The sequence below is a fragment of the Necator americanus genome, chromosome II, assembly GCF_031761385.1.
Source record: "Necator americanus strain Aroian chromosome II, whole genome shotgun sequence".
Taxonomy (NCBI): Eukaryota; Metazoa; Nematoda; class Chromadorea; order Rhabditida; family Ancylostomatidae; genus Necator; species Necator americanus.
Window position 1 is genome coordinate 534,331 of NC_087372.1, and position 15,245 is coordinate 549,575.

Below are 15,245 nucleotides of genomic sequence, written 5' to 3' on the forward strand. Positions count from 1 at the left end.
TTCTTTGTGAGTGAAATATCAGGCCCGAATCTCATTTTTGATTTTGATCGGTTTTTGAGACCTTTTTGAATATGCATTTTCAATCCTTTCTGCTACATGGTACCCTTATGGGCGCTTTAATCTTGTTCTCTTCATACAGTGTTTAGACAGGTTCACGTTGCACTTTTTTTCTATTTTGTTCTGTTAGCGGTTAGAACCTTTGTTGGTTTTCTGTTTTTCACATTCTTTAAATCTATTGTTTGATAAAGACTTCAAATATGTTTCTAAATGTGAAGTTTTCGCTAGTATTCAGTACTTGCATCGAGTTATCGTTCATGTTGAAGTCTAACATTGACTGAATATTTGATGGGTGGGATATCGAGACTCATCCTTAGATTCTTTTTCATTATCACCACAGGATGAACATTCCTCCTTCGTTCCCTCTGCCACAGGCATCAAACTATCAAAGCGATCCAGAAAAGGTAGTTTTCTCTTTTGTTCATTGAATTCTTCAGTATGCTTATGTATGTATCTAGTATGTAATAATGTAGTATGTAATCTTTATTTTCATCTGTTTTTTTTTAAGATGAATACTGCCATTTCTTACTTGGAAGTTAAAGCGATGGATGCCAAGAAAATAGTAGAAGAATTGTTGTATATGCTTGATATGCAAGAGAAAGTTCCCTGGTATCCAAATTTTTTGGTTCTTGTCACACCTATATACAGTGGAGTCAAAACAAAATGAAGCACGATTCACTTGCGTAAGCGGTGCGGTGGAGCGGTTGAATTCGAACGAGTACCCCTGTTACCGTTCATTGCTGCAGTTCGCAATGGTCCCATTTCGATTCCAGCCGCTGCCTCTCTCGAGCCGCTTCGAGCGCCGCAGTTACACAACTGCACCGTGATTCATGTCGTTTGTCGCTACTACAAAACAACTTGTAATTCAATATTCAAATGAATGTTGTAGGCCTGATATGTTGGATAAATTTTCATCATTGGCTGCTGCAATGTCACAGCTTCAGGGAGCTTTAAAGAAAAGTGCTATTCAATCAGGTGAATCATAGAAAATACACTCAATATTTATGCGTTATAATGCGTTCATTTCTTGAAGGTCATGAAGATCACGGTGCACTTTTAAGAAGTCACGTGCTTGTACCACAACGATTGCAGCTTGAGCCAGACCAGCAGCTTCAAGTAAGCGATATTCACTTGGCTGTCTTTAACTTGATTTTCTTTTTTGGTGTCATTATTGTGATATTTAGTTTCTACTTCGATTTTTCAAATTTTACACGAGCCCATGGTATATTGGCTCTTGATTCTTAGTTTGTGCTCAATCACTTTAGGGTTTACGTGTATGCAAAACGTCTGTTTTTTTTTTAAGAAGAAACTTTGAATTTCCAGCAAATTGCAGGCGCTAACATCTTACCGCGTTCATTCCTGGAATCACGATGTTGTACCTGACTATTTACGTACAAAGTTAAATCCTGAAATGGAATCCGAGGAGATGATGCTAGAGCAGGACAAGAATCAGAAAGGTATATTCGTTTTTAATCTCTGTTCGATGTTACAAAATCAATGATTTCTACAGTTTGTTTTGTGAATGCGGCCCAATTCTTCTGCATCTTGTTATTATAATTTTATGTTGTTACCTTCTTGCACGACTTTTGACGGTTGCGTAATGTTAATCACCCCTCTAAATTACTTATGCGATAATGCTATAGAAGTTTTGTGATGTAAGAAGGAAGTTTGTTAACACTTCATATAAATATATGCTCACTTTATTCAATACACTTACTGGCAGATATATCCTACGATGTTTTTCCAGGCCAAGATGTGATCAGCAAACAGATAACTCATTTGAATAAGTACGTCGATTTATTGCTACAGAGTTTGCATTCTTCAGATCGAGCACACAATGAAAACTTAGCCGACAAGGTTGGTATCCATCCTAATTGTGTCAATATTTATTTTCAATTGTAATTGTTGCGAAAAAAGTACCACTTCAAATTACTTGTGACATTAGCTTTTACGGACCTTTCAGTGTATTTTTGCGAAGCTTTTGTGTTTTCGGGGAGGTGCGTCAGATCAGTTCGTAATCCAGAGATCGTAACCAAAGCTTATGTTCAGTGTATCTGCAGCGTGTGGAAACTAGTTGCCCAAAAGAGGTCCAAATAAAGAAACAAGGGGCTAGAAGTGGCCCAAACGACGCGGTATAGTTAATGATACATGCGATCAGGAATATAGCCGACAATGGTAGCGTCTTCGTGAACACTATGCTAAGTTTAAGCGTGCACTCTTTTATTCAGTTCCTCCATGATGTCGTTTTTTTTTGCATTTCCTTCTACCAAAAACGGATGTGGACGGTATAAAACGCCTCGGCCCAACTTACTAGAGATAATGTTCAATGAAAAATACACTAACAATAGCTTCATGGCAGAAGAAATATTGTGCCATGAAGTTCTGCCAACTGACCCCTTCCATCTCGTGAAGCGGAATTATCGGAGGCAATAGAACTGGAATGTCTCCGCACGCTTTACATATGTGTGTTAGAGTGGTCAGTGTAGCATTTCTAGTAACATATACGTAAAGCTTACGAACATATTTAAGTTCTTTCATATAAAACTCAGAAATAACTGGCTTTCTTCTCCGGTATTATTTGGCGTACAGAAAAAGAGGCAAATCTTTTCTGCATTTGCTCCGTTTGCCATTCTCCTCTAGTTCTTATTCATTCCCACCACCTCATCTTAAAGATCAAACCTTCAATTTCATTTCTTTCTTCGGTCTTGGACATTCTACAGCATAACCGTGACCTATACCTGTCATGTTCCCTTTCTTATCCCCATGGTTCCGCTTCACGTGGTGGAAAGAGTCATCATAACGAAATCTCACGGTGCAATATTTGAGCATTGTTGATTGGACCACATCACAAAGTTTCATTGCAGAGGAGCTGTATACCGTCCGGATATGAAGTTCGCGTATTACACACAAAAAAACACATAGAAAAAAGTGTAAAAAAGTGACATGGTTTAGGCACCGAACCAAGAAGCGTACGCACTTGAGAGCACTGTCCTCTAGGCTAGCAGTACTGCTCACTATGTTTTGATGGTGACGTTTGGCTCACTTCCTGCGCACACATTGTTTCTCTGTTTGGACCTCATTTAGGCAACAAGTTTCAGTGTTCTGCGTATACACTGAAATAAGCTTTGACATACTTATGGACTTATTTCTGTACCAGGTACAGAACTGACAGACTTTCTTTAGACTAGTGAACTCGTGTTGCTATTTTTCCACTTTTTTTAGCCAACATTTAACAAGGACGAGACTATTCGGCTAGTTCGCGCGACGATGGTTGGTGAAGGGCTTAAAATCAATATGGGCAGATCGGCATCGGCGACGTCGTCTACGCATACGGCCACGCAGCTACCACGACCCTCTGGGGCACAGGGGTCGTCCCGCTCTTAACAGACATTTATCCTTTCAATAATAGAATTCGCTGAAGAAGTATGTTCTTAGTTTTGTTTTTCTGATTCTCTTTGAGTACGGGAGTATACAGTCAAGGCTTCTTTTGATTTTTTCTAAGACACTAACATATTTTGAGGTGATCCTTATACAATGAAGCGTTTACATCAAAAGCTTGTTTTTTTTTTCTGAAAAGGCAAACCAAGCGGTTACTTCAAAAGTTGATATAGTAAGATTTTGCTTTACTCATTTATTGGGCAAGTCATATTGTATTACTGAACCTACATGTAATTTTGTGCATAACTGTTGCCACTTTAAAAATGTGCATATACTGCATATGCTGTTTTCAGTCGATGACTGTGTAATTGTAGCTGGACAGTATGTTTTCTGAACCTGCTGTTATTAGACACCGCTTGCTAACTTAGGCATGAATCTTGATTTAGGTACAGCTCTCATTAGTAGCTACCAGGTTACATAATAGAGTGTTTCACATCGAGGTGTTTTTTTTTTTCTTTTTCGCTTTTGTTTTTCACATATGGTACTTTGGCAAACTTGAGAAGAAATAATCATTCCGATATTTGTAAGAATGAGTGACATGGTTGCTACCGAAACCCTCGGAGAAGATGTCCCTGGACCGTCAAGTTCTCGAAGCGACTTTATGGGAATAACACTACAAGAGACACCAGTTTGTCAACACCCCGAAAACCGACTAAGCCGAATAGAGTGTGTCCACCAATCTCTCCAAGAGTTGTATGAGGAATGGGAAGAGAGGAAAAAGTGAGCAACTGGCTTAGTTGAAGTCTTCATACTTTGTGACATTGTCAGTTTAATTATTATATACTTTAAAAACTCGCTGTTTTAGGGCATTTTTTGAAGTTAACTATACAAATCCGTCCCTTCTTTGCTCTTCGTCGTCAGATCCCGTCAGTTGTGTTGAATTAGGCGGCTCCGGAGAGAGACGACTCATTACGGTACTTTTTCTGTCTTGAAAATTACTCTCTTAATGAATTTATTGTGGATCCTTTAGGTTATATTGCCTTGGATGCAAGTAACTGTTTGTTGTGGATTCGACTATAGTTTGAGCTCTTTAAAGACCGATTTATTTGAAAGTTTGAAGAGGTATACTGTTGACGCCCCTGTTTTCCCAGTACATCGCTCAGAAGAGCGATTTGTTGCAGAATGGCAGTGTCACAGTTCTCCATGAAGCACACGGATTACGTCTTTCGTGTATTACGCAGATCTACCTGTGAAATTGAGGAACTCTACAATGAAGAAATACTACTATCGAAGATCGACTTTACGAAACCTTTTCCAATGTTATCTTTGTTCGAACCTGAAAGTTTTCGCCATGAGCGTGACTTGGCTAACGTTATAGGTGAATCTCTTTCTCCTCTTCGCTCTCTTTTTCATACTTCCTCTTATTTTTCGATATTTCAGGGCAAGCGCTAGGATGTCCACTCGATGAACTGGAATCAAGGCTTACGGATGAATTGAAAGCTTGTCGTGCTGCATTATTCAACGATACTTGTGCTGCTGTTGATAGCAGAGGTCATATTTTCTGCTGAAATCAAAGTTTTAGTAGTAATCTGCATTACTGGGAAAGTAAAAGTTGTGGTATCACTGCGGTCTCGAAGCCTACTCTTCTGTGGATGTTTGTGCATTTTGGGTCCGAGAGGTGTTATGACAGATCACCTCCTACAATTGTCCATTATCTTCCACCATACTAAAAGTTCAGCAATGTTTAGCTTATCGGCTGTGAATCATCGTTCATTACTATTATTCATATGCTGAATTTGTGAAATTATAGCAAGTGCTTTCGCAATCGTTAATTCTACTTTCAGCGCCAGCGTCACACTCACACAATCACATTTTTTCTTAGAGAATTACCTTGTTTCTGAAATATTCATGGTATCTGGAAATTTACATGCTTAACTGCTAACACGCCTTATCTGAAAACACTGTAGTGAAATGACTGCCGGCTGCAGTTGCAATATTCTTTGCAGTTCAATATTTTTCTATATCTTTGGGATGAAATGACTACTGCTGTATTAACACAGTAGTCATTTCATCCAAAAGATGAGAAAAAAGAATTCACAGATATAAGAGTGCCGGAAAATTATGGGATTTAGGAGACAACTTTTTTTTCTTGCCTTTGCAGGAAACGAAGGATACAGCCACTATGCATTCCCAGAGGCATTGGCTTTGGATGTGGTTCAAGCTTGTCCACACTCACTCATTGCAAAAATAAAATGTGAGTTCGAAGTGCACTTGTGTAACGGGCGTACGTACTTAGCAAGATTGTTGTAATTGTGACTACAGCTGCAAATTTGACGTACCAAGTTTTCTTCCGAACATTCGAAGACGAAAAGATTGGTGTAGATCATGGAGCGGCGAAAGTAGTTGTGGACTTTGTGCCCGATATGACACCGACCTCGTTGGTCGCTAAGGTAGTTCGAGACTTGAAGCGTTCAGAACATATTAAGGTGATCTTTTAATCTTTTCTGTCTTTCTATATATCACGTTGTTGGCTCATAATATCTATTTTGCAGTGAATAGCTAAACAAAAATGAATACATTGAATAACGGAAGAGAACATTCCTCTGCATTGTGTATAGTTCTTGTTTGAGGTTGAGGAAGCTGAGAGCGAATATTTGCTTCAACTGGTTGGTCAGAAGAGTTTTTTGACGAAGTGCGACAAACTTTTGATTACTTACAATGTACGTTTGTTCTCAATCGACTTTGGGTTATGTTTCTACTTCTTTCTGCTGAATTCGCAGCTTAGGATGTGCGCTCCGCCTTCGAGAATTACCGAAACCCGCGATTCGTATTGCGGAGAAAGGAAATCGTACTAGTGGATTACCCAAAGCCAAGACCTATACACAAGGTACCACATATTAAAATAATAGCTCATTATTTTATTGTAGATTGAAGACTTATGACTTATCTTACAGTTAATGAAATTCGTTGTAGCCGAACTACGTTCGGGCCGAAGAAAGCCGTCTTGCTAGCCAGAATGCAAAGGGCAGTAGTACAACACCCGGTGTAACTGGGAATGAAACTGGTGAAACGTGCATCACGCTTTGGGACGTGGATGAAAACCTCTCAATGCGCCCATTGAGTTGCAGTAACATGGGCACTTCTGATTTGGATTCCCAGGTTGGTTCATTATTTTTTTCGCAGATTCCTTTTCCATGTTGTTTTGTTTATTTTTTTTTGCTTTTTCTGCACTGCCGGCGTGCATTGCTACCTTGGGTTTTTTGTTCGTTTGTTTGTTTGTTTTTTGTTTACCAAGATCTGAAAGACTTCCTTTTGGATAGCTATATCTTCTTTTTTTGCAGATCAGCGTCGAATTTAGCGTTTACTGCGGGAAAACTTCGTTGGTACACAAAGCTTCTGCTAAGGTACCTAGTCACAACCCTCGTTGGGTGGAGGTGAGAATGGTCGCTTCAAATCAAGATAACTCTTTCCCAATTTATAAGTTTTTCTAGGGTATGATTCCGTTTGATTTGTACATGAAAGATTTACCACCCGCAGCAGTTCTAACAGTTCATTTAGTGGAAACTAAAGTCAAGAAGACAAAGGTTCAGTATTTTCTATCTTCCATCAGTGTTCATCTAACGGTCATAAATCCCAAATTTTAGTCAGAAGATCGTGTTCTTGGTTGGGCTAATATTCGGCTAATTGACTGGCGTGGAGAGTTGCTTCAAGGTGTTGTTACTTTAAATCTATGGGGTGGAGAGCCTCAATATCCTCCACATGGTCGTGTTGGAAACAACGATAACAAGCAAGGTGATAGGCTTCACTGAATGCAATTGAGAGGAATATTTCAAAACCTCTTCAGGATCAAACTGTCGTCTTATAATCGAGCTGGCGCGGTATCGGGCGCCGAAAGTGCGCATGCCAGATAGCGCTCAGTTCGCACCTTTCGTTAAATTCATCCACTCAATTCAGAAACCTCCCAAAGCGGTGAGCCTGAGTTCTTTTTTTTTTTTTTGCTGTAAAGGATATACGATACGCTGTAAAAGCTAAGGACACATGCCACTTTAAATGGAATCCTTGTGAGCAGATTGTAATGTTGTTGCTTTTTGCCGCTTGCTGCAAATATGCCACTTTAGTTTAATTTTCAGCTTTCTGATGACATCAGCGTCAGGAGAATACTCAACACACTAAGGAAAAGACTGCTAGGTGGAGTTGTTTCGGCAGAAGAGGAACTTTTCGTCTGGAACCAGAGGTACTGAGCACGTAGATAGAGAAGTCGGAATGACCGTCAAGCATCGTTTTCGTTATTCCAATTTTTAAATCGTTTCTTTCCCTTGCAGTCATCATCCAGGATGTTAATGGGTTTCGTAAATCACGTTGATAAGGTTCACAGCTTTGAACCATATTCAGCTTAGCTCCCATTGGGTCCGTTCGTGGCGCCACTGCATCTGCTCCTCTCGCTAGCGTTCTTCTGGTTCATCTATCGTCGGTTTTTCTGCTTCTGCGCTTGTACTGCAATATGCATTCAATTGGATTGTGGGGTATTGTTCTCAAGATGGAACTGGAAGCCTTACTGTGAAGCTGTTATTATCGGTATCGTTTATTAGTATTGTCGACCAAACTTTTGGCGACATTTTTCAACAGCTAAATGAAGAGTAATTAACTTCTTTGATATTTTAATAGTGTTGGGTCCCTTTTTCAATTTATCAAAGATCTTCGCTGCGTTACAGAGCTGTGAAAGAAGTGTCGAGTAGGAATGATGAGCACGAAAGTGTTGGTTCATCAGTTGGTCCGCAGCCTTGCTCATAGGTGTGAATTTTGCCTACGCTGCTCTCGCATGTTGTCAAAAGCTTTCTAATAGACGACGAATGTTAGGACGAAAGTCAGGCGGTATTCGCTGCAAACTTCTCTACCTCTCGATAAAGTCTGGATGTGGGCCATGCAGTTGAAATTCCAACGGAATCAGCTGTTTCTTGAGCTTGACCTTCATTGGGTGTTTTTGATGTGTGTGTTGGATTGATATTCTTTAACTCTTTTTCTGAAACTCTCATAGAGCATATTGAAACGAAGTTCTGAAGGCGCCGGAGCAGGGTCCACTAACTTGGTGAAAATTACCCGATATAACATCAGGCTGGAAGCTATAGCAGGTTTCACAGTATTAATCAACTCTTCATTCGCAACTTATGGTTCCAAAATAAGAATTAGGAATGCATTTTTAGTGGTAGTGGTTTAGTTTTAGTTTTAGTTGGTGTAGAGACTTTCGTAATTGTTTTCATTTTATGTTGAAAATCGATTTGATTCTATACTCTTAACGAGCTTGTTAGCTGAACATATTAACGGATTTCGGGGGATCCGCTCCGTGGCTTTTCTGCAGCCGGTGTTCGCTACCAATCACCTTATGTGCAATGCGTTCGGTTCAAGCTCCAGTCCTTAAATTCTCAAGCACTTCCGTGGTGACTTTCATAATCTATTCAAGCATGTCGTGCGGAGCTTCGATGCGCATTCAGTAAAGGGTTGGAAATTTATGAAAAGCGGGCGGTAGTCTACGTTTTGATCCTCCTCCTCCTTGATGTGCCAGTAACGCTGGGCTAGCTCTTTGTATTTTCTTTGCTATCCTTGTATTTCCACTGTTGTAGGTGCTTATGAATCTTTTTTATAGACATTTCGTTTCGCAAAATCTACCAGACGCATTACTCATCATTGCCGAAGCGGGAGAGACGTGGAAAAAGCGAGAACATTTCACAGAACTTTACGTGATGCTCGAGAGTTGGGGCCGGCTAACAGTAGGGACAGCTCTGTGCATTCTCGGAAAGAAGTTAGTTTCGGTTTTCAAGCCAAGCTTTGTGAAAAATGAATTTCATCTTTAGGTGTATGGATCCTATCGTTCGTCGCTTTGCTGTCAATCAGCTAGATACCTTGCTGGATAACCAAACTTTTCCACTGTTTATTCTACCATTCATACAAGTTTGTGTAGAAGTTATTACTGAGCATAGTGAAAGAGTCTGGGCTGGGTCTTTTTCAACTCGACTCGACTTTCTCACACACTGAGCTATCATAGAACGCAACAATCAATTTGTTAGAAAATAGAATAAACGATCTGTCCTACGTTACGGCAAAAAACGAATTCAACTAATACACACATTTTTCAACCTCTGCCGATTTGCTGAGGAACCGATTTCTTTGTTTTTGGCAGACTCGTAGTCTTTTCAAAAGTATTATTGAAAAAATTGTATTTCTAATGGCTCGTCATCGTTTTAGGCATTAAAATGCGAGGCTTGGTCGTACTCTCCGTTGTCATGTTTGCTCCTGAAGAAAGCATTGTGTGATTATCGCATTGGCCATAAGTTGTTTTGGCTACTCAGGGCAGAACTGGCCAACCTTAAGTAAGCTATACTACTCTCAACACATTTTCATAGAAGTGTTTCTCTATCATCTAGTATTTTCAAAATTCAACTCAATTTTTGGTTAGCATCATATCTGATCTGCTAAAGATAGTCGTTTCAGAGAATCCGACGGCAGCATAACAGAGTTGTACAAACGTTTTGCCTTAATAATCGAGGCTTATTTACGGGGAAATGACGAACATATTCGCACAGTTGTTAAACAAGTGAGTAGCCCTTTTATGAAAATGTTTCAGGCAGCACCTCTTAACCGATATTCGCATGAGCAACGATTTACAGTCTTCCGATGGCCCCTGTGTCTTCCGAGGGGAAATTAAAATCATTGCTTTATTAGGCCTTCATAACTGTCCTGCTTCTAATTTTGTTTGTGTTTCTTGCAGAATTGTGCTAGGATAAGGAAGTATTGAAGGCCTTGAAGACTTTGTTATGTGGCTTCTAATCTATTGCATATTTTAGGTTGAAATGGTAGATCTTCTCCATAGGTTGAGCGTGTTCATCAAGGGATACAAGGAGAAAGACGCTGCAACTGAAGTAAGTGGTGCGATTCAACTGCAGATTTTTGTTCATTGCTCACAATTCCAAAGCAGCGCCTTCGAGAGGAATTAAGAAACAACTGCCCCAGTTTGGAAAGAATCGATTCGCCCCTTGACCCAAATCACGCACTTGGTCAGCTGAGGCTAGTTTTGTTTTTTTGAAGAATCTGATACATTCTACTCTGAATTGAACGAAGTAGTTTTTTTTTTCAGAATCGACAAATGTCGAGTGCTAGGCAGCGCAAAAATGCCACTTCTTCTTTCTTGGCAGAATCGTAGCCCGCTATCGGAATATCATTTACCCTCTTACGAGATTATCTTCAAGAATGGAGATGGTAGATTCTTCTTTTCGAGTTTTTTTTCTTTGAATTTAGTCTTTGATTGCGATTCTCTTAAGATCTTCGTCAAGATATGTTGGTACTACAAGTTCTAGAAGTGATGGACAGCATTTGGAAGCGGAATCAGCTGGACTGTTGCTTAAGTCCCTACCCTGTACTTCCAATGGGGACGAAAGTATATTTTTTTGTTCCTCACTTTATCTTCATTCTTTGCCCTCATTTTTCTTAACAAGCTGAATTTTCAGTATGGCATGATCGGTGTGGTTCCGAACTGCTCCACCATTTTTGAAATACAATCCGAAGGTGGAAAAGTTGGTACAGCGGTTAAATCGCTGGAAACTACATTTATCAATCGATATATCAAAAACCATGCTGGATCTACAAAAAAGTTAGTTGGTTTTCCCCATGCAATGCTTTCTTTTCGCAGAACCAGTAGTTTGCATACATAAGATTGGTCAAACGAAAAAACTTCTGCCTTGTTTTGGCTTATTTTTATAGCTTTCTAAGTGGAAGGCACTCACTATTATGTATGCGCAACGTTACATTCCAATTACAGTAATTGTACAGTATAGTATAGCAACTGTAATTGTAATTGTACATTCATAGTTTAATTGGCCCGCTTTTTTTTTACTCCTATCATTTTCATTAAGCGACGTATAACATCTCATCACTACATTTGTTGCGGAACAGATTCTCTCCTTTTTTTATTAAGAGGATATGCGTTTTAGATGACGAGGATCATTTTACGGAAGAGGGTAAGAGACTGAATGTGACTACCGGAATCTTATCTTACCAGTGAACTCTACGTAAAAATAAGATCTGCGGAAAGTTTCAGATATATGGAATGTGTGGATCGATTCTTAATGTCATGCGTTGGATACTCTGTCGCTACCTTTATTATGGGCATAATGGTGAGTATTCTATAGAACTCTTACTTTTATTTGATTTGCAACTGTCGATCGAGTGAATATTACCATTCAACCAGGATCTGTTCTAGATTCCCTACACATTTATTTATGATAATTAATAATAATAATGATAATATGGATAATTACATGTTTACTTTTCTTACCTTTCATGTCAAGTTTATTCGAAGTTTCATTTGACCGAGAATACCTACAAAGTCGCGACTCGCCATTTTTCTTTCAGGATCGTCATAACGACAACATAATGATGACCCACGACGGGAAGCTGTTCCACATTGATTTTGGTCACATATTAGGCCACGGCAAGACGAAATTGGGCATCAAGCGAGACCGTGTACCGTTTGTGCTCACAGAACATTTTCTCTGTGTCATTGGACAAGGGAGGCCAGTGTCAAAAGACAGCCACGAAGTTACAAAGTATAGGAAAGAGCGTTAATAAACCTAATATATTGTATTGTTTGATACATTGGTTTAGATTTAAGAAATTATGTTGTGACGCTTACATGATGTTATGGGAAGAACGGGATCTTTTTCTCTCATTGTTCACAGTGATGCAATCCATGGAACTTCCCGAGCTGACAACGGAAGCTGATTTAGATCACTTGAAAGTGCGCAAGAGCTTTTTTTCTCATTCTTTTCTGAATATTTGGCGCCAATAGTCACTTGATTTCAGAGTACACTACGAGTTGCTTTCCACAGTGGAATGACTGCCGAAGCTAAGAACTTCTTTTCGGAGGTGTTCGACGAAGCTTTCAATGGTTCATGGGCAACGAAGACCAATTGGTTCTTCCATGCAGTCAAACACATATAATAGCTAGATGTCAGAAATCTAAGCAAAAACATTCGTATTTTTCCCCGTAGGGTTTGCATTCACCACTGCAACTTTGTTGGACATAAATTTCCTTCTTTATTTCATATGGAATGTTGTTGTCAATCAATATCTACGGTGCGCTACATTAAGTCATATCGACGACGGTTATTCATCGGTTATGGGTGCTTCCTTCTGAAGCGATGTTACATGTCGCTCTGACTTCAGTGTAGCAGAAATGAGACTCACGTTTCTTTTTGTTCTTTCTTATTTATAACTCGACGAGTCTTTCTGTTGTGACTCATTTTAATTCGTTTATCTTCCTTACGCACTACTGGGCGAACAGCTCCCTTCTACGGGTTCTTCTTATTTTGCAAATGCTGAAGTGGTATCTATATATTTGTTACTATAATTCTTTCCTGCTGTGTAATGGATCGACCAATTTCTCATCTTGTCTACTTATGGAACAGAGCACATTTGTCTTATACTCGTAGTATTTGAAAAGATATCGAAGGAATAAGATGAAATTTTAATGAAAATTGTGCCTCGACATAGTCACATTGCAAGCGGCAGCAAATCGTGCCATCCTTACAAATACAATGCTATAGTTGCGAGTCACACATTAGTCGTATATTTGCATGTTTGTCTCTATGTATTTCCGTCTGATCATATAGCGGAGCGGTTGTGTTCAAGTGATGACTCCTGTTACCAGCATTCATTGCTGCAGTTCGCGATGGTCCCACTTCGATTCCAACCGCTGCCTCTATCGAGCCGCTTCGAGCGCAACCGCTTACGCACCGTGCTTCATTTAGTTTTGACCTAACTGTATAATATCATATATGTATTATATATAATATTATATATATATCTAATATGTATAATATTATACATATTATGTATATAGTATTATATATATATATGTATGTATATATATATACTTTCAACATTCCATATATGTATATATATATATATATATATATATATATATATATATATATATATATATATATATATGTATATATATATAGAATGTTAAAAGTATGCTTAAAATGTTATTTCTGTATCTTAAAGTGTATTATAATTGTGAATATATTCGTAGATCTCTATGTAGTATGCACAATGAAGTTCTTTTTTTTCACTGGCGCTTCAATCTTACATGCTATGTGTCATTGTTACACAATGAGTTGAGTAAAAACCCGTTACATTAGCATGATTAGAAAGGATGGATTATAAAAGGCGACCTGGGCGGAAGCGGATGGCGTGGAATATAATGCTATGTGTGCAACTACGCAAACCGCGTAGGCACTTACGACATGACAAAATAATGTTCTATGATTTTGATTTCTTTTTTTCTTTCATATTTTCTCTTTCATATCTTTCTCTGGTTGTCGGATGAGTGTTATTTCTCGACATTTCTTTCGCTAACTTGTAAGCTCGTTTGTCTCTTGCATGCAATTTTGTACGTTTGCATAGAAGTTTCTCTTCTTTAGATTTTTCTCAAATATACGTTATGTCCTCTAATGCGAGCCATTAGATGCTTTGGAGAGGAAGCTTAATGTATGCTGTGACGTTTCTGTCTGATACCTCCCTTAGGACACTGCCGGCTAAATGAAGCCTAAATGTAAGCTCAAACCTTGTGGATGCTGGAAACCTCTAGGAGGAATTACTAGCACGATACTCTTCTTTATATTGTTCTTGAGCGAATAGGTGTGTCCACGCGAATCCCTCAATAGAATAGCCTATACCTCATGCCAAGTGGTGGTAATCGAGGACTCTTAATACCCCGCCATCCGGAAGAACAACATTGGGTCATGTAACACTGCAAGCAAGATATCTGAGGTTGTTCTTAACCAAGTTAGGCAGGCCAAGAGAAAGTAAGACCTGGACATTCCGGACTGTGCGCAAGACGAGAGGGACGCGTGTGCTGTATGCCTTTGGATGCAGCCAATCAGTGGGAGCACAAAGCATCAAATTTGTTGGATTCAATGTCCAACATGCGAAGACTGGAAGCATACCGAATGTCAGCAACGACGTGTGCCCTCGCGACGGAGCAGAGTTGCAGAAAAGTGATGTGTAAGCATGCAAAAATGTACCCTTATTTATTTAATGTGTCAGTTCTGTGATTAAAGTTAAATGTGTACAAATTCAATAAATAGAAATTATTTATGAGTGTGATGTGATAACTCAGCAGCAGAGGTTGACTACGATGTGATAACAAAGCCTAGGCCTTGAGGGAGATATCAGACAGAAACGTCACAACATACATCAAGCTTCCCCTCCAGAACATCCAGTGGTTCGCACGATCATATATATGCGACAACAAAGGATGGCAGAAGGTACAGCAAAAGATGTGATGAAAGAAAGGAAAAGTAAGGAAGAAGAGAAACGATGGAATTACCATATTGCATGTCATAGCACGGATTAGAGGACATGACATATATTTGAGAAAAATGTATAGAAAAGAAGCTTTCATGCAAACATACACAAAATGCATGCAAAAGGCAAACAAGCTTACAAATTAGCGAGAGAAATGTCGACAAATAATACTCACCTAACAAGCAGAGGAAGATATGAAAAAGATAAAAATCAAAATCAGAAAATATTATTTTAGCATGTCGTAAGTGCCTGCGTGGTTTGTGTACTTGCACACTTATACATTATATTCCACGCCATCTACTTCCGCCCAGGTCGCCTTCGATACGCTTGTATTTGGAAGAACTTCAAGTGCACATATAGACTAGTGTTTCGACCTATCTTACCTTTTGGAGGATAGAAACATTAACTTGATACATCAGTTAGCCCCCGCAAGTCATTTTATTGGC

General features: G+C 39.2%; 1 protein-coding gene across 3 annotated transcripts; it reads left to right on the forward strand.

Annotated features, from left to right (window-relative positions):
- Positions 1-398: 398 nt before the first annotated feature.
- Positions 399-14,500, forward strand: RB195_016475 (uncharacterized protein; the record flags this gene model as incomplete). Of its 3 annotated transcripts, XM_064183025.1 has the most annotated exons (37): positions 399-461; positions 566-666; positions 947-1,032; positions 1,091-1,173; positions 1,391-1,514; positions 1,805-1,914; positions 3,280-3,327; positions 3,467-3,480; positions 4,024-4,215; positions 4,301-4,409; positions 4,466-4,557; positions 4,617-4,813; positions 4,876-4,986; positions 5,597-5,689; positions 5,758-5,921; positions 6,066-6,155; positions 6,221-6,322; positions 6,409-6,594; positions 6,777-6,869; positions 6,927-7,019; positions 7,080-7,227; positions 7,280-7,404; positions 7,566-7,669; positions 9,077-9,232; positions 9,285-9,381; positions 9,676-9,800; positions 9,922-10,024; positions 10,275-10,349; positions 10,406-10,494; positions 10,565-10,686; positions 10,749-10,864; positions 10,935-11,077; positions 11,525-11,600; positions 11,839-12,032; positions 12,091-12,223; positions 12,289-12,398; positions 14,368-14,500. In XM_064183025.1, 37 exons carry the CDS (start codon positions 399-401, stop codon positions 14,498-14,500), a joined length of 4,200 nt encoding a protein of 1,399 aa, XP_064038906.1. The 3 variants fall into 3 exon arrangements, with proteins under 3 accessions (XP_064038906.1, XP_013292597.1, XP_013292596.2); XM_013437142.2 differs by lacking the exons at positions 399-461; positions 566-666; positions 947-1,032; ... (4 more) ...; positions 3,467-3,480; positions 14,368-14,500 and having other exon boundaries at positions 4,025-4,215; positions 12,289-12,426; XM_013437143.2 differs by lacking the exons at positions 3,467-3,480; positions 4,024-4,215; positions 4,301-4,409; ... (25 more) ...; positions 12,289-12,398; positions 14,368-14,500 and having other exon boundaries at positions 3,280-3,441.
- Between the last annotated feature and the right edge of the window lie 745 nt (positions 14,501-15,245).